A 22,099-nucleotide genomic window follows, 5' to 3' on the forward strand; every position below is an offset into this window, starting at 1 on the left:
AACTGGAGAAGGGTACCATGCCTCAGGAGAACCACGCAGAAGGCTGTGCGTCGCAGGACAGACTGCTAGGACTGGTGCTACACAGAGCCTGAAGATACCTTGGAGGAGATGCAAACAAGCGTTGGCAGCTGCAAGAGACGTGGTGCACAGGGGTACTGTCCTGCATGAGAAGGCAAGGGCTTACCTCCACCAAAGTAGGACAGCTGGTATAGAGGACCAAGGGGAATACTCCTGACACTACCCGTGATGCAGGATCCATGCAGCTCAGGATGAGAGAAGATCCACACAACCAGTAATCGTTGCTTAAGGTGCCTGTGGATGCAGGGGAGTGACTCCTTGACTCCAAAGGAGATTCCTTCTTCCTTCTCATGCAGACTGAAGACTTGCCGCCCTCAATGGATGCACAGCCGGGGAAGTGTTGGGGAAGCTGGAAGGAGCTGTGGAAACAATGTTGCAAGAAGAGTCTTCCTAGTGGATGCATATTGTTGATTCCTGGAGAGTCCAGTGGCTGATCCAGTGACTATAAGTCGAAATAAGTTTGCAGAGAAGTCCTGCAAGCCGAATCCGAGGACCCACCCAAGAAAGCGAACCCTAAATAGCCCTTAAAGGGGGACTGGTCACCTAGCCAGGTGATTACCTCTCAGGAGGGGGGGTTCTGACGTCACCTGCCTGGCCTGGTGACTCAGATGCTCCCAGAGGTCCCTGCCAACCTTGGATTCAAGATGGCAGAACCCAGGGACCTTCTGGAGGAGCTCTGAGCACCACCCTTGGGGTGGTGATGGACAGGGGAGTGGTCACTCTCCATTGTCCAGTTTCGTGCCAGAGCAGGGACTGGGGGAGGGCATCCAAATGTGCTCTTCAAAGCATACCAGTGGCTTGGGGCGCAATCCCTCCCAAGCCATGTAACATCTATTTCCAAAGGGAGAGGGTGTTAACCCCCCTCTCCCAAAGCAAATCCTTTGTTCTGCCTTCCTGGGCCTGAGCTGTTCAAGCAACAGGAGTGCAGAAACCTGTTTGAGGGGTGGCAGCAGCTTGGGCTGTCTGGAAAACCCAAAAAGGCTGGTAGGAGCAATGCTGGGAGTCCTCTAAGGCTACACCAGAGAGCATGGAATCATACTTCCAATACTGGCAACAGTATTGGGGTATGATTCCAACATGTTTGATAACAAACATGCCTAGGTTCGGAGTTACCATTATGCAGCTGGACATAGGTAGTGACCTACATCAAGTACACGCATAAAATGTTGTCCCACACTCACGAAGTCCATGAAAATGGCACTGAGGTTCGTGGGGCCCCTCTCTTCGTGCAAGGGTGCCCTCACACACAGGTACTTGCACCTTGCCCTCTGGGCTAGGAGTGCCTGCCATAGGGGTGACTTACATGGACCTGGTTCAGTGACCTGTAGGATAAAAGGGTTCATGCACACTTTCACGCAGGCTGCAATGGCAGGCCTGCAGAACACTTTGCATGGGCTCCCCATGGGTGGCATAATAGATGCTGCAGCCCAAGGGGATCCCATGGTACCCCAATGCCCTGGGTACCTGGTATCATATACCAGGGACTTACATGGGGCACCAGCATGCCAAATGTGGGGTGAAATTGGTACAGGTTTCCAAGTTAATAGGGAGAGAGCTTAATCGTTGGGATCCTTTCCTACATCCACCTTGTTTGTGGGGTCATGTCAAAGTATGGTACTTCTATTGCACTTTCAGTCGCTATTCTGCCTATTTTAAGTCCCCTTTCATTTATGTTCAAGTAATGGTTAAGAGATAGTTGACTGTCAGGCCAGTCCCCAATAAACTTTTTCTGATGAGTGAGTGTGTGAAGAGTCTTATGAAGTGACAATGGAAAGCTGGCCATGACAGGGATACCATAGAACATTAAATTATTCAAAGGTATGGACTTCTACAGTTATGGCTATCTGATGATGCATTGATCAGGAAGCTGCAGCTCTCCACTGGCATTTTTCTCTGTAGGACATGCACTCTGGGAACACAGTTTTCTGTTAAAACTGTTTTCCATCTATAATAGTACTCAATGCATTAAGGGTGTTTATAAGTGTCCTAGATTTATAACCATCAGGTTGCTATGTGTTTACTTTAGCTTGTGGAAGTTTTGCTTTCTGGTGGCATAAGCCCCTGGGTAAACTTGTCCACCTAGTAGCATGGTCTATCAGCATGATCCTCTTGGGGAATAGGCTTCTGGGTTCGTGGTCTCCTCGTGAGCAAGCCTCCCAAGTTGTTCTGAGCTACAGAACAGTCCTACTGTATTTCACACTTAGTAGCCTGTAAGATGGGCGTAGAGACCACCCAATTCCCAGAGAAAGAAAGCAAAAGGTTACATCATGCATCTCCACCAAGACCTGTGAATACAACTTTTTGTCATGCCACTACAGCCTTCTACTTTGGCTGCAGAAACGTCTTAGGACTGGAACTTTGGCTTGATGCGCAGACAACTATCTTGAAACTATCAAAGGCATTCGCTTGAACCCAGTGTTTATCACCTTAAGGCTTTGTTCAACTTCAAGGTTCAATCGATGTTACAGGCCACCAAGAATCTTCTGAAGAATGTTCTTCTCAAAAACCTTTCTTAAGGCACTGGTAGGAGGGGCAAGGTAGAGGAGAGAAGTTAGGTAAATAGCTGTTCCATGAGCACTTCATCGTAGTAACCATCAATTCAAGTCTAGACATAACATAATTTCAAGTGTAAACAAAGGCTACATTTCAAAGGATCATGGAACTCTAGGCCAGTAACTGCTGTATAAATGGCCCTACCCAACAAAAACAAAAAAGAACACAAAAGGGAACACCAAGGTCACTACCAAAGAAAACACATGACCTTTATCTGCCAGAAAAACAGAGTTAAGGATAACAAGTACCTCAAGGAAGCTATTTAACAAAAATAAGGAAAAAAATACGGGAGAAGTAAAACTGTATGTAGGTGCAGTAGCTATCTTAGAATGACTACTGAAAACAAAAGAAAAAACCTTTTACGATCGCTGCTGCGCAAGAGCACACACACAAGGAAGCAGTCATGGAATGGATTTCCCTTTGTTTTAAGAAAATGCATTCAAAGATGGCCACTTTGAGTTTACATGCAGGTATGTAGGCCATCTTTGAATGAGTTCATCAGTGCGTTCTCTGAACATAATGTAATAGCCAGTAGCACAAACAGATTTCTTCAATCCCTGTCGTATATTTAAGTAGTGGCTCCTCTTTTGACACTCAGCAGTCATTTCCTGAGTGCAGTCTGTGGAATTTCAGCAGGAACATCTCCTTTCATTTATTTCTCCCTCTACGACTCATGAAAGTGCTCAAGTGAAAATTTGCTTCATGTTATTGTTTCTTTGAATCAAGTCAGCATTTTCCGGCCTCAGATATAGCGGTTTGTTTACTAATGTGCTGAGAACAGCCCAACAACATGTCTTGAGATCTTCCTTCAAATGACTCTCAAACATAGAACAGTTTCAGAATTAGAGCTGCTTACCTTTGTGAACTTTGAAGAAAACCCGGTTATGGGTTTACTTTAATCAAAAGGAATGCAAAGCAAGCTTAAAGCAGTGCATGGCATACGTTTCTGTTTGTGGTACACCAATATTCACTTTACCTTAGCTAAGTTAGTTGATTTTCCAACACCATTAACGCCACAAAATGTGACAACGTAAGGCCGGTGATTTCTCTGAGATTCCATTACATCCCGTAGCACATCAATTCGCCTCTTTGGCTGCAAAATCTGAACCAAGGAGTCCTGGAGAGCTTGCTTAACGGAAGATGTAACAGCTGCAGAAAGAAGAGAGTAGGAATAGGACCTCAATTCATAACTGGGTACTTAGAAAAGTTGTAACATACATCACAGTGGAGATCTGTTCACATAGTTACTAAAGAAATACACAGTTTGTTACAATTATGAAGCACAACCTATCCAAATGCCTTACAACCTAACAGAAAGAAACATTTCATACTTTCCATACTAGGGAAATGTTCATTAAAGTCTGTAGGAAGCTGGCTCTGTATATACTATATCAAAATGAGATATAGTGAGCACAGAGTCCAGGGGTTCCCCAGAGGCAATACTAGATAATATTCATGCTGTATTTGTGGCAGTGTGTTTGAGCAGTAAGGCTTATCAGAGGGTAGTCTTAAGCATTTGTTGTACACACACAAGCAATATTCAGATTGCAGATAAGTACATAAATTGAAAGATACTTTGCATAGGTGTATTCAGGATTTCGAATCAAATCGACAGTACATACAGTTTTCTTTAAAATGGCAAAAAGCTATTTAAAAAGTAGACTGTGTAATTTTCAACAGCTCCTGGGGGAGGAAAATAAAGTACAGTTTTCGAGGTAAGTAACAGGTTTAGTCTCCAGGGCAAAGGTAGCACACTGCTGCGGGTTCAAGATAACCCCAAACATCAAGCAACACGGGCCGGTTAGGTGCAGAGGTCAAACAGGAGCCAAAATAACATTGACCCCTATGGAGACAGGGGGTACTCCGGTTCCGGTCTGCTTGCAGGTAAGTACCTGCGTTGTTGGAGGGCAGACAAGGGGGGGGGGGTTTAGAGGAGCACTGGTGAGACCCCAAGTAGGCACCGATCCCACACCCTCAGTAGCACACAGGCAGCCGATTGCAGGGTGCAAACAGAGCCTTTGGTTTCCAAGGAAACTCTATGAGGGGACCCCGGGGGTCACTTAGGCGCTAAAGGCAAGGTACAGGGGGCTCCTCAGGCAAGCCACTGACTGGATAGGGAGGATGGCCGCCTGCTGGTTGTTGCTGCGACAGTGTCGTATTTCCGTAAATGTCTGGGGGCTGCGGGTGCAGTGCTTCTCCAGGTGTCGGATATCATCATCCCAGGGAGTCGTAGTCAGGGGGGATCCTCGGGATTCCCTGTGCAGGCATCACTGTGGAGGGGTGGAGAGGTCAACCCAGGGTGGAGACACTGTCAGAATCGCCTGGGGGAAATCTCTCTGGATAGTTGGGCCACCTGGACCCGGGCAGTGGGCGTCGGGTGCAGAGTGGTTAGGACTCACGCCTTTAGAGTAAGATGGAAGTCCTTAAAAGCATAGTCTTCGGTTCTTCTTTTGTAGACAGTGCTGCTATCTTCAGGAGTTCTTGGGTCTTCTAGGTGCAGGGCAGTATTAGATCAGGGGTCACTGGTCCCGCTGGATACGTCGCTGTTTTGCAGGTTCTCTGAAGCAGGAGACAGGCCGGTACGGCTGGGGCCAAAGCAGTTGGTCTCCTTTTCTTCTCTGCTGCGGTTTCAGTTTAGCAGTCCTTCTTCTTGAAGGTCTCCAGGAATATAGTGATCTGGGTTCAGGGAAGCCCTTAAATAATAGATTTAGGGGCATTTTAAGGGTCGGAGGGCAGCAGCCAATGGCTCCTGTCCCTGAGGGTGGCTACACCCTCCTTGTGCTCACTCCCTTTGGGGAGGGGGCACATTCCTAACCCCTATTGGTCCCTGTCCTTCAAACTAAGATGGAGGATTCTGCAGGGAGGGGGGTCACCTCAGCTCTGGACACCTTAGGGGTGGTCCTGGCTTGGAGGTGACTCCTTGTTTTCCCGAATTCTCTCTCCGGACTTGCCACCAAAAGTGGGACTGGGTCCGAGGGGCAGCATCTCCACTAGTGGAGTAACCTGAGGCAGTGTAACGTGAGGCCTGAGTCATTGAGGCTCACCGCCAGGTGTTACAGTTCCTGCAGGAGCTAGATGTGAAGCACCTCTACCCGGAACAGGCTTTGTTTCTGACCACACAGTGCATAAAAGGCACTCACCCCATGTGGTCAGAAACTCGTCTGAAAGTGGCAGGCTGGCACAGACCGGTCAGCCCTACACTAGCAGTCTGGCAAACAAACAGGGGGGCATCTCTAAAATGCCCGCTGTGTGCATTAGTCAAATCACTGTAGGAAATTACCATCTTTCTTGGCATGCTACCAGCAATTTCTACCTGTGTCAGTATGTTTTGCCTGTCTCACTGGGATCCTGCTAACCAGGACCCCAGTGCTCATAGTGTGTGGCCTATGTGTGTTGTCAGTATGCTTGACTGTGTCACTGAGGCTCTGCTAACCAGAACTCCAGTGCTTATGCTCTCTCTACTTACCAAATTTGTTACAATAGTTTAGTGACTCCAGATTCCAAATCTGATTGGCACACTGGACCTCCCTAGTATAAGGTACCTAGGTACCCAGGGCATTGGGGTTCCAGGAGACCCTTATGGGCTGCAGCATTTCTTTTACCACCCATAAGGAGCTCATACAAACCCTTCTTCGGGGCTGCCACGGCAGCCTGAGTGAAATAGTGCATACACTATTTCACAGCCATTTTCACCACACTTAAGTAACTTATAAGTCAACTATATGTCTAACCTTCATTTAATAACGGCTAGGTGCAAAGTTGCTAAGTGTGAGAGCACCCTTGCACTAGTAAAGGTGCCCCCATGTTTTCCAGGGACAATTCCCCGGACTTCATGAGTGTGGGAATACCATTATAAGCTTGGCCTACATATATGTCAATACATATACGTAGCTTCACAATGGTAACTCCGAATATGGCTATGTGAGGTGTCTAAGATCATGGAATTGCCACCCCCCCATTCAAAATCTGGTATTGGGGGCACAATCCCATGCACCCTGGGGGCTCCACCATGGACCCCTAGTACTGCCAACCCAGCTCTCGGAGGTTTCTACTGCAGCCCCAGCTGCTGCCACCTCACAGACAGGGTTCTGCCCTCCTGGGAACTGAGCAGCTCAATCCCAGGAAGGCAGAACAATGCATTTCCTTTCTCCCATTTGGAAATAGGTGTCACAGGCTTGGGAGGAGTAGCCTTCCAGAGCATCTGGAAATGCTTTGAAGTGCCCAAAATGTGCCCTCCTTGCATAATCCATTCTACAATGGTTCAGGGACCCCCAGTCCCTGCTCTGGGGAGAAACTGGACAAAGGAAAGGGGAGTGACCACTCCCCTCTCCATCACCACCCCACGGGTGGTGCCCACTGCTCCTATAGAGTGTCCCTGGTGTTAGCCATCTAGTTTTCCAAGGTGTGGGAACCCTCTGGAGACCTCTGAGTGGCCAGTGCCAGCAGGTGATGTCGGAGACCTCTCCTGAGAGGTGCATACATGGGTAGGTAGCCAATCCCCCTCTCAGGGCCATTTGGGTTCTCTCCTCCGGTTGTTTCCTCAGATTCAGTTTGCAAGACTCCTCCAGGACTCCTTTGCATCAGCTTCTGACCATCGGATCAACCGCAGACTGCTCCAGGAACTGCTGTAACTGCACCAAAGTATCCAGGAAGGCTACTGTGACCTGCAACTTCAGCTTCAGACAGCATTTGCAACTGTTTCCAAGGAGTGCACGCTCTGAGGACTGCCTGTCTTCATCCTGCACCAGAAGAACTGAAGGAATCTCCTGTGGAGTGCTTCAGCAGGTAACCTTCTGTGATGACAACCGGTACTCTGGGACTCCTCTCCTGGCAACGAGCGTGATCTCTGGAACACAGGTGGTGGACAAAAATGACCCAGACTGTCCAAACATCCAGCTGTTCAAATTTGGTGGAGGTAAGAGCTTGCCTCCCTGTGCTGCGACAGTACCCCTTGTGCACTGCATCTTCTGCAGCTCCTTGGGCTTCTGTGCACTTATTCAAAAATTCCTTTGTGCACAACCCAGCCCAGGTCCCCAGCACTCTATCCTGCGACGCTCAACCTCGTGAGTTGGTCTCCGGCAGCGTGGGACCTTCCAGTCTAGTGCTGCCAACAGCTGCATTTTGCATCTTCTTTGTCCCTGTGTCCTAGTACTCCTGTGGGTGCTGCCTGGTCTTCTCAGGGCTCTCAGAAGTGCTGAGAGCCCCTTCTATCTCCTCAGTCCGAGTTGAGACCCACATGTCCCTCCTGGTCCCAGGCAGCACCATTTTGACACAAACGGCAAACGTGCTTGTGGTCGAATCCAGCGCCAAAAACTGCCTGCATCCAATGACTCAACTTGGGACATCTCTTGCATCAAGCAGGACCCCACAGCTATATTCCTTGGTGCAATTCTGCACTTTTATTCCAACCAGAGAATGCACTTTTGCACCATCTTCCAGGTTGGCAGGGGCTCCTGTGCTTCCTGGACTCTTTTTCGACTTCTGTATTTGGTCTCCTCTCTTCACAGGTCTTCAGGTCCAGGAATCCATCAGTTTCTTGCAGTCTTGCTTGGTCCTTGCAAAATCCTTTATCACGACGTGTAGTGTCTTCTAAGGAAACTTGCTGTTCTTTACTCCGGCTTTCCTGGGCTCTAGGGTGGGGTATTTTACTTACCATTGGTGTTTTCCTAAACTCCCTGCGCCCCTCTACACACTACACTTGCCTAGGGGGAATTCGTGATTCGCATTCCACTATTTTAGTATATGGTTTGTTTGTTTTGCCCCTAGGTCTATTGCAATCTATTGTGTTTTTCACTGTTTGCACTATTTTCTGACTGTGTACTAACTCGATTGTGGTTACTAGTGTATATATTGTGTATAATACTTACCTCCAGAAGGAGTATTGTCTCTAAGATATTTTTGGCCTTGTATCACTAAAATAAAGAACCTTTATTTTTGGTAACAATGAGTATTGTCTTTTATTGTGTGTACATACTGTGTAACTATAATGGTACTGCAGGAGCTTTACATATCTCCTAGTTCAGCCTAAGCTGCTCTGCTACAGCTACCTCTAGACAGCCTAAGCTGCTAGAACACTATTACTTCACTAATAAGGGATAACTGGACCTAATATAAGGTGTAAGTACCTTAGTTACCCACTACAAACCAGGCCACCCTCCTACAATCACACATTGGCATCAGTGTGGGTTTACTGTGCTGAGAAGTTTGATACCAAACTTCCCAGTATTCAGTGAAGTCTTTATGGAGCTGTGGAGTTCGCAATGACAAACTCCTAGTCCATATACTCAATATGGCTACAATGCACTTACAATGTCTCTAACAATGGACTTAGACACTGAAGGGGCATATTGGTCATGCAGCTATGCCCTCACCTGGGGTATAGTGCACCCTGCCTTAAGGTTGTAAGGCCTGCTAGAGGGGTGACTGACCTATGCCACAGGCAGTGGTTTGTGGGCATAGCACCCTGAGGGGACTGCCATGTTGTAAAGAAATGGCTCCTTGGCATGGTTACCCCCTAACATTTTGCCTTTGCTGATGCTAAGTTTTGATTGAAAGTGTGCTGGGACCCTGCTAACCAGGCCCCAGCACCAGTGTTCTTTCACTGAACTGTACCTTTCTCTCCACAATTGGCACAGCCCTGGCACTCAGGTAAGACCCTTGTAACTGATACCCCTGGTACCAAGGGCCCTGATGCCAGGGAAGGTCTCTAAGGGCTGCAGCATGTCTTATGCCACCCTGGGGACCCCTCACTCAGCACATGCACACTGCCTCACAGCTTGTGTGTGCTGGTAGGGAGAAAATGACTAAGTCGACATGGCACTCCCCTCAGAGTGCCATGCCAACCTCACACTGCCTGTGGCATAGGTAAGTCACCCCTCTAGCAGGCCTTACAGCCCTAAGGCAGGGTGCACTATACCACAGGTGAGGGCATATGTGCATGAGCACTATGCCCCTACAGTGTCTAAGCAAAACCTTAGACTTTGTAAATGCAGGGTAGCCATAAGAGTATATGGTCTGGGAGTTGGTCAAACACGAACTCCACAGTTCCTTAATGGCTACACTGAAATCTGGGAAGTTTGGTATCAAACTTCTCAGCACAATAAATGCACACTGATGCCAGTGTGCATTTTATTGTAAAATGCACCCAGAGGGCATCTTAGAGATGCCCCCTGAATACCAATCTGACTTCTAGTGTAGGCTAACCAGTTCCTGCCAGCCTGCCACACACCAGATATGTTGCTGGCCACATGGGGAGAGTACCTTTGTCACTCTGTGGCCAGGAACAAAGCCTGCACTGGGGGTGAAATCAAAAAAAGTAATGGTCTGGTTTATGAGGAAACCTGTCACCACCTCGAGGAATAAAACAGGGTATGCCCTCATAACCTCTGTTTAAAAATAAAAAAAGAAAAAGAATGGCTCACAGCAGCCTATGGCTTGGATTTCCCTACCCTGTAGGCTGAGGTGACTTACCAGGAAAGCTTTTTTTCCACATTAAAGATTGTAAAGACTGGGGGGGGGGGGGGGGGGCATGGCCTGACAAGATGGCCGCGAGGACATGATCCCCAAACGCTCTCCCCTACCACAGAGGAATCCTCCACTAATCCGTGGCAGTTGCCTGTGGTGCCATCCTCACCCCCAGCACATTGAGAAGCAGAGTGGCAGCCAACAAGTGGGTGGGCTGCCCGAGGGCCCACCGGAATGGAGGAGGGAGGAACCCGCTTCACGGCACGGTGGGCCGCGGGAGAGACCTGGAGCGCAGGGCTGGCTGAGACTTGGGAGGCCCCTCTGTCGGGGTGGCGTAGCGGCCTGCGAGTGAACCGGTCTCAGGGGCCAGGGTCGTGCGGTCTGCAGGGGCTGGCAAAAGGATCCTGTGGGGTGCTGCGCAGAGGCCTGTGCTGCCTGGGCACGCTCCCCACACCTTTGACTGGATGGAGCACTGGCCTGAAGTGGAGTCCTGGTCCGGAGGTGAGAACTGGCAGCAGGGGGCTGGGAAGGAGACGCGTCGAGGACCTCAAGGAAAGGAATCCTGTTGCTCTTGCCCCATACCTGCACAAGACATCAAACGGCCCTCTGGGGGCACATCACCGGAGGGGGTGAGGGCCCACACGGGGCTGAGTGCACTGGGAGTGGCGGTGGACCGCGGCTTGGGGTCAGGACCCAGGACAGCGGAGCACCCTCTCTGGGCTGTGTTCTGGTGAAGCCTGGGGGACTCGGAGCGGTGGCCCCCGTGGGTGTGCAGCTGAAACTAACATAGGGTCCCCTCCAGGGGGAAGTGACCTCACTGAAAAAACATGACCACCGTACATGCAGAGGTGGCTGAGCTTGGCAGGTGGTCTGAGGATGCAGCGGGCCGTTCCAGACGCAGCAGCATTCGGGTGTTAGGATTCCTGGATAAATCAGAGGGGACCGCGGCAGAGCATTTTCTGGAAGATTGGATCAGATCATCACTGAGGCCCAGTGGCCTGTCAGAATTTTTTTGTCATTGAGAGGGCGCACAGGATCCCCACCCGAGGGCCATCTTTGCGTAAGTTCTCAACTACAGGGATAGAGACTGCATCCTCAGAGCGACCCGTGAACAGCAAGTCCCGTAATATGGAAATTGTACTATTGCCATATTCCCCGACTTCACCAAAAAGGTGCAGGAACAGAGCAAATCCATCTTGGCAGTGAAACAGAAATTTAAAGGCGATGGGGTCACATATATGCTGTTATATCCTTCCAAATTGAAAGTCATCCACAATGGCAAGGAAGACTTCTTCGAGATGCCACAAGAGATGTGGGACTGGTTGGAAATTGGAGTGCTGGGGGCCACAACCGAGAAGTCAGGAGAGGGAAAAAGGCATGACACGAGCGACCAGTGGGAGCTCCTATGGATTCTGGCGGGGGACCCTGCAGGCAAGAAGCGTCAACCACACACACGATCCAAACAGAGGAAGATGACACTGTGTACATGTCACAGTCGAGCAGGCGGGGGAGGACGGGCCAGTCATCAGAGCGGGCACCCTCCAGGAAGCCTGCCCCGTGCGGCCGGGGCTCCAACCCAGAGATGACATCAGATGAGGACACCCGAACGACTGTTCTATTGGAGGGCTGAGAGACGTGGTCCTGGACGAGTGGACTTGCCGGTTTGCAGCACTGCGGCGTCAGCAACGTGGAGACAAACAGGAGCATGCCAGGCAGTCATACTGGACTGACTTTTCCCAGGATTGATGAGTCATGAACCACTGCATGGCAATGCTGGGATAATACGCTGGGTTTTAGGTATGACCAAAGCGCTACAGCAAGCAGACAGCAGGATGTCTTGATGGAGTAAGAAGCAGGTTTGGGACAGTAGATTTTTTTTAGTGGAAAGGTCCCGGTTCGACCGGTAATGAAAATGTCACTTACCCAGTGTACATCTGTTCGTGGCATCAGTCGCTGTAGATTCGCATGTTTTGCATAGCTCGCCATCTGGTGTTGGGCCGGAGTGTTACAAGTTGTTTTTCTTCGAAGAAGTCTTTCGAGTCACGGGACCGAGTGACTCCTCCTTTTGTCTCCATTGCGCATGGGCGTCGACTCCATCTTCGATTGTTTTTCCCCCGCAGAGGGTGAGGTAGGAGTTGAATTGTAGTAATAGTGCCCATGCAATGGAGTGACTAAGTATGTACCTATTTAAGGTTGAGATGATACATATACAAATAGTTGAAGGTAACTTCCAAACTGCTACAGGATCCCGGGGAGGCGGGTGGGCACATGCGAATCTACAGCGACTGATGCCACGAACAGATGTACACTGGGTAAGTGACATTTTCAGTTTGATGGCATCTGTCGCTGTAGATACGCATGTTTTGCATAGACTAGTAAGCAGTTATCTCCCCAAAAGCGGTGGCTCAGCCTGTAGGAGTGGAAGTAGTTTGAAATAATGTTCTTAATACGGCTTGACCTAGTGTGGCTTGTTGTGCGGATAACACGTCTACACAGTAGTGCTTGGTGAATGTGTGAGGCGTAGACCATGTGGCTGCCTTACATATTTCTTGCATTGGGATGTTTCCTAGAAAGGCCATGGTAGCACCTTTCTTTCTGGTTGAGTGTGCCCTTGGTGTAATGGGCAGTAGTCGTTTAGCTTTAAGGTAGCAGATTTGGATGCATTTAACTATCCATCTGGCTATACCTTGTTTTGATATTGGGTTTCCTGCATGAGGTTTTTGGAATGCAATAAATAGCTGTTTAGTTTTCCTGATGCTCTTTGTTCTGTCAATGTAATACATTAATGCTCTTTTGACATCTAAAGTATGTAGTGCCCTCTCAGCTACGGAATCTGGCTGTGGGAAGAACACTGGAAGTTCCACTGTTTGATTTAGATGGAACGGTGAAATAACTTTTGGTAGAAATTTTGGATTAGTCCTTAGGACGACCTTATTTTTGTGTAGTTGTATAAAAGGTTCTTGTATTGTAAACGCCTGAATCTCGCTTACTCTTCTTAGAGAGGTAATGGCGATGAGAAATGCAACTTTCCATGTTAGGAACTGTATTTCGCAGGAGTGCATGGGTTCAAAAGGTGGACCCATAAGTCTAGTTAAGACAACATTTAGGTTCCATGAAGGAACAGGTGGTGTTCTTGGTGGAATAATTATTTTAAGGCCCTCCATGAATGCTTTAATGACTGGTATCCTATATAGGGAAGTTGAATAGGTAGGCTGCAGGTATGCAGATATTGCTGCAAGGTGTATTTTAATGGAAGAGAAAGCTAGGTTAGATTTTTGTAAGTGAAGCAAGTAACCCACTACATGTTTTGGGGTTGCGTGTAATGGTTGGATTTGATTAATATGGCAGTAGCAAACAAACCTCTTCCATTTACTGGCATAGCAGTGCCTGGTGGATGGCCTTCTGGCTTGCTTTATGACTTCCATACATTCTTGGGTAAGTTGTAAGTGTCCGAATTCTAGGATTTCAGGAGCCAGATTGCTAGATTCAGCGATGCTGGATCTGGGTGTCTGATCTTTTGGTTGTGTTGTGTTAACAGATCCGGCCTTTTGGGCAGTTTGATGTGGGGTACTACTGATAGGTCTAGCAGCGTTGTGTACCAGGGTTGCCTTGCCCAAGTTGGTGCTATTAATATGAGTTTGAGTTTGTTTTGACTGAGTTTGTTTACCAGATAAGGAAGGAGAGGGAGAGGAGGAAAAGCGTAGGCAAATATCCCTGACCAGTTCATCCATAGGGCATTGCCGTGGGACTGCCTGTGTGGGTATCTGGATGCGAAGTTTTGGCATTTTGCGTTCTCTTTTGTCGCAAACAAGTCTATTTGAGGTGTTCCCCAGAGCGTGAAGTAAGTGTTCAGAATTTGGGGGTGAATTTCCCATTCGTGGACCTGTTGGTGATCTCGAGAGAGATTGTCTGCGAGTTGATTCTGAATCCCTGGGATAAATTGTGCTATTAGGCGAATTTTGTTGTGAATTGCCCAACGCCATATCTTTTGTGCCAGCAGGCTCAATTGCGTTGAGTGCGTTCCCCCTTGTTTGTTTAGATAATACATTGTTGTCATGTTGTCTGTTTTGACGAGAATGTATTTGTGAACTATTATTGGTTGAAAAGCCTTTAGTGCTTGAAAAACTGCTAGCAGTTCTAGGTGATTTATATGCAGTTTTGTTTGATGTACGTTCCATTGTCCTTGTATGCTGTGTTGATCGAGGTGTGCTCCCCACCCTGTCATGGAAGCATCTGTTGTTATTACGTATTGTGGCACTGGGTCTTGGAAAGGCCGCCCTTTGTTTAAATTTATATTGTTCCACCATAGAAGCGAGAGGTAAGTTTGGCGGTCTATTAACACCAGATCTATAAGGTGACCCTGTGCTTGTGACCACTGTGATGCTAGGCACTGTTGTAAGGGCCTCATGTGCAGTCTTGCGTTTGGGACAATGGCTATGCATGAAGACATCATGCCTAGGAGTTGTAATATCTTTGCTTGTATTCTTTGTGTTGGATACATGCGTTGTATGATGTTGTTGAAATTTTGAATTCTTTGTGGACTTGGAGTGGCTACTCCTATTGTTGTGTTTATTATGGCTCCTAGGTATTGTTGTACCTTGCATGGCAGAATGTTGGATTTTGCTAAGTTGACTGTGAACCCTAGTTTGTAGAGGGTTTGTATGATTTGATTTGTGTGGTGTGAGCACGTTATTAACGAATGGGTCTTGATTAGCCAGTCGTCTAGATACGGGAATGCATGTATTTGCTGCCTTCTGATGTGTGCAGCGACTAGTGCTAGACATTTGGTAAAGACTCTTGGTGCGGTTGTTAAACCGAAATGCAGTACCTTGAATTGGTAGTGTATTCCTTTGAATACAAACCTTAGGTATTTCCTGTGCGATGGATGTATTGGTATATAGAAATACGCGTCTTTGAGGTCTAATGTCATGTAGTCGTGTAGTTTCAGCAATGGTAACACTTCTTGTAGTGTGACCATGTGAAAGTGGTCTGATTTGATGTATACTAACTCGATTGCATTCTTTTGCAATAGTGCTTGAACTTCTATCTCCAGGAGCTCGGAATGATGTTTTGATAAATTTTGTGCTCTCGGTGGTATGTTTGGAGGGAATTGTAGAAATTCTATGCAATAACCATTTTGGACAATTGCTAGAACCCAAGTGTCTGTAGTGATTTCCTCCCATGCTTTGTAATAATGACCTATTCTTCCCCCCACTGGTGTTGTGTGGAGGGGGTGAGTGACATGTGAGTCACTGCTTAGTTGTAGGGGTTTTGTGGCTTTGAAATTTTCCCCTATTCCTAGGGAATTGCCCTCCTCTATATTGGCCCCGAAAGCCTCCCCTGTACTGTCCCTGGTAACTGGATGGTGTTGCCTGTGAGGTGCTCGCTTGTGTGGCCTGACCCCGAAACCCCCCTCTAAAGGGTGTTTTGCGGAAGGTGCTGTAATTTCCTCTGCTCTGCGGGGAGTAGAGTGCGCCCATGGCTTTAGCAGTGTCCGTGTCCTTTTTAAGTTTCTCAATCGCCGTGTCCACTTCTGGACCGAACAGTTCTTTTTCGTTGAATGGCATATTGAGAACTGCCTGCTGAATCTCTGGTTTAAACCCAGACGTTCGTAGCCATGCATGCCTTCTGATGGTCACAGATGTATTTATTGTTCTTGCAGCTGTGTCTGCTGCGTCCATGGAGGAGCGTATCTGGTTGTTTGAAATGTTCTGTCCTTCCTCAACCACTTGCTTTGCCCTCTTTTGTAGGTCTTTGGGTAGATGTTCAATGAGATGTTGCATCTCATCCCAATGGGCTCTGTCATAGCGCGCAAGTAGTGCCTGTGAGTTAGCGATTCACCACTGGTTTGCAGCTTGTGCTGCGACTCTCTTTCCAGCTGCATCGAACTTGCGGCTTTCCTTATCGGGGGGTGGTGCATCCCCAGATGTGTGGGAGTTGGCCCTTTTCCTAGCTGCTCCTACAACGACAGAATCTGGTGGCAGCTGTGAAGTTATGAAAATAGGGTCTGTAGGAGGCGCTTTATACTTTTTTTCCACCCTTGGTGTGATTGCCCTACTTTTGACCGGCTCCTTAAAGATGTCTTTTGCGTGCCGAAGCATACCAGGGAGCATAGGCAGGCTTTGGTAGGAGCTGTGGGTGGCGGAGAGGGTGTTGAATAGAAAGTCATCCTCGACTTGTTCTGAGTGGAGGCTTACATTGTGGAATTGTGCTGCTCTAGCCACCACCTGAGAATATGCAGTACTGTCTTCTGGTGGTGATGGCTTTGTAGGGTATGCCTCCGGACTGTTATCTGATACAGGGGCGTCGTACAAGTCCCATGCGTCCTGATCCTGGTCACCTTGGCTCATGGTGGTGTGAGCCGGGGAATGTGATGGAGTTTGTGTTGGTGAGACGTGAATTATAGGTGGAGGAGAGGGTGGCGGAGTAACCTTTCACCATTTTTGTTTGTGGTGTTTGGTCAGTTTGAAATTCCAGTCTTCTCTTTCTCCTAATAGGGGGAAGGGTGCTTATCTTTCCTGTCCCCTGCTGTATAAAAATACGTTTCTGCGTATGGTCTACATCGGTGGATTGCAGGTCTTCCTCAAACCTATGCTTTCGCATTTGGGAGGTGATTGATTGCTCTTCTGTATAAGAGCCTGAAACTGGGTCGGTTGCAGGTTGTTTTGGCACCGAAACCCTGTCTGCATCTTTTTTCGGCTCCGAGGTGACTTTTTTCTTTTTTTGGAGTCGAAACATCTCGGCGTCGATCTTCATCGGTGCCGCTGTCTCGGCGTCGAGCCGTGTCTACACCGCTATCTCGGTGTCGATGTATGTCTCCAGCACTTTCTCGGTCCCGAGAAGGCTGCGTGCCGGTGTCTCGACCGGAGTCGGACGGTCTCGGCACTGTTTGGGCCTTTTTCGGTGCCGACGGTCGGTCACCGAATTTATGGGTGGAGCCATGGCCTGGTGGCAGTGGCGTCCCCTGGGCCTTGACAATCTTCTTATGAGTGGTTTTCGACGTCTTACTCCCGGTTCGTGGATCGTCGAATTCCTCGGAGTTCGATTCGTGTATCGAAAAGGTTTCTTCCTCTTCTTGTATCTCGAACTCTCGGTGGGCTGTCGGCGTGGACGCCATTTGAAGTCTTCTGGCTTGACGGTCTCGGAGTGTTTTTCGGGACCGGAACGCACGACAGGCCTCGCAAGTGTCTTCACTGTGCTCAGGTGACAGGCACAGGTTACAGACCAAGTGTTGGTCTGTATAGGGGTATTTGTTGTGGCATTTGGGACAGAAACGGAACGGGGTCCGTTCCATCGGCGTTCTTGTACACGCGGTCGGGCCGAGCAGGCCCCGACGGGGGATCGAAAACTACCCCGAAGGGCTCCGGAGCTCTTCGATCTTCGATGCGGTGTTGATTCTAACTACGCCGATCCCGAACGCAACAATACCGACGAAAATCTTCCGAAATTTAGCTGTTTTTCCGTTCCGAAACTCGGAGCGACAGGAACACGTCCGAACCCGATGGCGGAAAAAAAACAATCGAAGATGGAGTCGACGCCCATGCGCAATGGAGACAAAAGGAGGAGTCACTCGGTCCCGTGACTCGAAAGACTTCTTCGAAGAAAAACAACTTGTAACACTCCGACCCAACACCAGATGGCGAGCTATGCAAAACATGCGTATCTACAGCGACAGATGCCATCGAACCTTAATTTTCTTTTCATCACTTTCCACACCAGTAGTGTGGAGCCATGAAGAACACTGAGAATGGTGCACCAGAACTAACTCCCTCAAAAGGGGAATCCCTGACCCTGGAAATCAGTTTGCAGTGCGGTAAGGATGAGCAGGTCAGTAAGGTATCTGCATGTAGAATGTCTCTACCAGATAAATCGTTACCAAAAGTAAGTAACTTGTTAATCTGATAGACTTCTAGTTGCAGATACCTTTCCTTAGAATAGATGCCCACGCAATACCATCCTCGGTGGTGGGCTTAGAACCAAGATCATACGAGAAAGTCCTGCAACAACGAACAACCAAATTACCTGTCTCTGCGGACCTGACTGTCCAGGCAGCAATGTTTTGTGAACGTGTGCAGGGATATCCACGATGCTGCCTGGCAGATGTCCAGGACTGGAACTCCACGTGCTAACGCTGTGGTGGCAGCAGCTGCTCTGGTGGAGTGAGCACGCAAGCCTTCAGGGTGTTGCTTCTTTGCCAAAGCGTAGCACATTTTGATGCAAAGCACCACCCGTTGCAAGATGGTTCGCTTCTGCACCTCCCGCCCTTTCTTTGCACCCACAAGTCCCATAAAGAGTTGAACATCTACCTGGAAATCTTTAGTACGTTTGAGGTACAACGCCAATTCTCTTTTTAGATCCACACAGTGGAGTCTCTCCTCTTCATGAGAGGGATGTCCCTTAAAGAACCTATGAACAATGGGAGACTTAAGTAAGGAAGGTTGATCTGGAAATCTGGGAAAGGTCAAGATGGCAGATAAATAGCCTTTAAGGGTGCCCAAAGCAGAGCCCTGCTGGGCAAGAGAGGATGAACAGTAGAACCTCAGACGGAGGTGCAGAAAGGGGATCAACAGACTTGTTGGTTCACCATGCCACAAATTTGAATTTGTCTGCTCTGGTGTACAGAGAGCCTCTCAGGTGTTGAACCACCAGGGTTATGCCCTGGTGTCCCAGCCATGTCCAGAGAAGCAAGACCTCCTACCAAAGGGTCCACGACCCAAGTCCACCCTGCTTTTTGCAGTACCACATGGCGGGGGTGTTGTCCATGAACACCTGCACCACTTTCCCTTTTATAGAGGGAAGGAATGCTTTCAATGCAAAGCAGATCACCCAGAGCACCGAAAGATTGATCTGGACTCCGGACTCCGCCGGAGACCAGAGCCCTCTGATCTCCTCCTCTCCCATGTGGCCGCTCCTTTCCCGGGAGTGGCTCATCTGTCCCCACTACAAGATCTGGCTGAGGAAGTGAGAGGGACCTGCTGTTAAAAACAATCGCGATTCGAAAATCACCTCTGCAGATGTTGCAGTTTCCTCCGAGATCTGGACCATGTTGGAGAGGTTCCCCCTGATGCTGCATCCACTGGAACTTCAGGTCCCACCGCAGGGCCTGCAAATATCATCTAGCATCCGTCCATAGCAGAATGGAGGAGGCCGTGAGGCCCAGCAGCCTCAGTCATTCTCACCTAAATCCAGGGTAGAGGCTGAAACATGGGTATCATAAAATGAATATACTGGACTCTCTTTTCGGGAGGATAAGCCTGAAACTGCACTGTGTCCAGAACAGCTCAGATGAAGGGGCGTAGGAAGGTAGCCTCTTTCTAGCCTTGTTACCCCCACTTTTGACCTGTTTGCGAGTATATGTCAGGTTGTTTTTACTGTCTCACTGGGATCCTGCTAGCCAGGGCCCCAGTGCTCATAGTGGAAACCCTACGTTGTCAGTGTGTTTAATATGTGTCACTGGGATCCTGCTAGCCAGGACCCCAGTGCTGAGATGTTTGTGGACTATATGTGTTCCTTGTGTGGTCCCTAACAGTATCACTGAGGCTCTGCTAACCAGAACCTCCGTGTTTATGCTCTCTCTGATTTTAAAATTGTCACTGCAAGCTAGTGACTATTTTTACAAATTCTGATTGGCACACTGGAACACCCATATAATTCCGTAGTATATGGTACCCAGGTATCCAGGGTATTGGGGTTCCAGGAGATCCCTATGGGCTGCAGCATTTCTTTTGCCACCCATAGGGAGCTCAGACAAATTCTTACACAGGACTGCCACTGCAGCCTCAGTGAAATAACATCCACGTTATTTCACAGCCATTTTACACTGCACATAAGTAACTTATAAGTCACCTATATGTCTACCCCGCACTTAGTGAAGGTTAGGTGCAAAGTTACCTAGTGTGAGGGCACCCTGACACTAGCCAAAGTGCCCACACATTGTTCAGGGCAATTTCCCCGGACTTTGTGAGTGCGGGTACACCATTACACACGTGCACTACATATAGGTCAATACCTATATGTAGCTTCACAATGGTAACTCCAAACATGGCCATGTATCATGTCTAGGATCATGGAATTGTCACCCCAATACCATTCTGGTATTGGGGGGACAATTCCATGCATCCCCGGATCTCCAGCATAGAGCCCAGGTACTGCCAAACTAACTCTCTGGTGTTTTCTCTGCAGCTACCACTGCTGCCAACCCACAGACCGGTTTCTGCACCCCTGGGGCCAGGGCAGCCCAGTCCCAGGAAGCAGAACAAAGGATTTCCTCTGAGGGAGGGTGTTACACTCTCTCCCTTTAGAAATAGATGTTAAGGGCCTGAGAGGAGTAGCCTCTCCTGGCCTCTGGAAATGCTTTGTGGGGCACAGATGGTGCCCTCCTTGCATAAGCCAGTCTACACCAGTTCAGGGATCTCCCCCCAGCCCTGCTCTGGCGCAAAACTGGACAAAGGAAAGGGGAGTGACCACTCCCCTGACCAGCACCTCCCAGGGGAGGTGCCCAGAGCTCCTCCAGTGTGTCCCAGACCTCTGCCATCTTGAATGCAGAGGTGTGAGGGCACAATGGAGACCTCTGAGTGGCCAGTGCCAGCAAGTGACATCAGAGACCCCTCCTGATAGGTGCTTACCTTTCTCTGTAGCCAATCCTCCTCTGTGGGCTAGTAAGGGTCTCTCCTGTGGGTTTGTCTTCAGATACCGAATGCAAGAGATCACCAGAGTTCCTCTGCACTTTCCTCTTCGACTTCTGCCAAGGATCGACCGCTGACTGCTCCAGGACGCCTGCAAAACCGCAACAAAGTAGCAAGAAGACTACCAGCAACTTTGTAGCGCCTCATCCTGCCGGCTTTCTTGACTGCTTCCTGGTGGTGCGTGCTCTGAGGGCTGTCTGCCTTCACCTTGCACTGGAAGCCAAGAAGAAATCTACAGTGGGTCGACGGAATCTTCCCCCTGCCAACACAGGCACCAAACTTCTGCATCACCGGTCCTCTCTCATCTTGACGAGCATGGTCCCTGGAACACAGGAGCTGGATCCAAATGTCCCTGACAGTCCAGTGGCCCTTCTGTCCAAATTTGGTGGAGGTAAGTCCTTGCCTCCCCACCCCAGACAGTAATCCTGTGTACAGGTGAACTGCAGCTGCTAGGGCTTCTGTGCACTTTTACAAGATTTCCTTTGTGCACAGCCTAGCCCAGGTCCCCAGCACTCCGTCCTGCACTGCCCAACTCGCTGAGTTGGACTCCGACTCCGTGGAACCCTCTTTTGTTGTGATGAGTCAACCGTCGTGCTCAGATCTTCTGAACGCCTGTTCAGGTGCTTCTGCTCGGGCTGCCTGCTTCTGCGTGGGCTCTCCGTGTTGCTGAGCGCCCCCTCTGTCTCCTCCTCCAAGGGGCGACCTCCTGGTCCTTCATGGGCCCTGGCAGCACCCAAAGCCTTCAACCGCGACTCCTGCAGCTATCAAGGCTTGTTTGCGGTCTTTCTGCATGGAAACAACTCTGCATCCTCCAGCACGCCGTGGGACATCTTCTGACCAAAGAATAAGTTCCTGGCACCTTCCGTTGTTGAATAATCTTGGGCTTCTTCCACCCAGAGGCAGCCCTTTTGCACCTTCATCCGGGGTTTAGTGGGCTCCTGCTCCCCCGGACACTTGTGTGACTCTTGGATTTGGTACCCTTCCTTTACAGGTCCTCAGGTCCAGGAATCCGTCTTCAGTGCTTTGCAGTCAGTTGTTGTTCTTGCAGAATCCCCTATCTCGACTTTACTGTCTTTCTGGGGTAGTAGGGTAACTTTACTCCTACTTTTCAGGGTCTTGGGGTGGGGTATCTTGGACACCCTTAGTATTTTCTTACACTCTCAGCGACCCTCTACACACTATTCTAGGCCTGGGGTCCATTTGTGGCTCGCATTCCACTTTTGGAGTATATGGTTTGTGTTGCCCCTAGGCCTATTGTCTCCTATTGCATTCTATTGTGTCCTACAGTGTTTGCACTACTTTTCTAACTGTTTACTTAC

The 22,099-nt window shown here is 49.0% G+C and overlaps 1 protein-coding gene across 1 annotated transcript in view; it reads right to left on the reverse strand.

Annotated features, from left to right (window-relative positions):
• SRPRA (SRP receptor subunit alpha) overlaps positions 1-22,099 on the reverse strand; it is a 704,571-nt gene that overhangs the window by 433,331 nt on the left and 249,141 nt on the right. The window contains exon 10 of the mRNA XM_069224516.1: positions 3,608-3,780. Within this exon, the coding sequence (XP_069080617.1) occupies positions 3,608-3,780 (173 nt within the window). The remainder of the gene's footprint in view (positions 1-3,607; positions 3,781-22,099) is intronic.

This window comes from Pleurodeles waltl, chromosome 3_1 (genome assembly GCF_031143425.1).
Source record: "Pleurodeles waltl isolate 20211129_DDA chromosome 3_1, aPleWal1.hap1.20221129, whole genome shotgun sequence".
Taxonomy (NCBI): Eukaryota; Metazoa; Chordata; class Amphibia; order Caudata; family Salamandridae; genus Pleurodeles; species Pleurodeles waltl.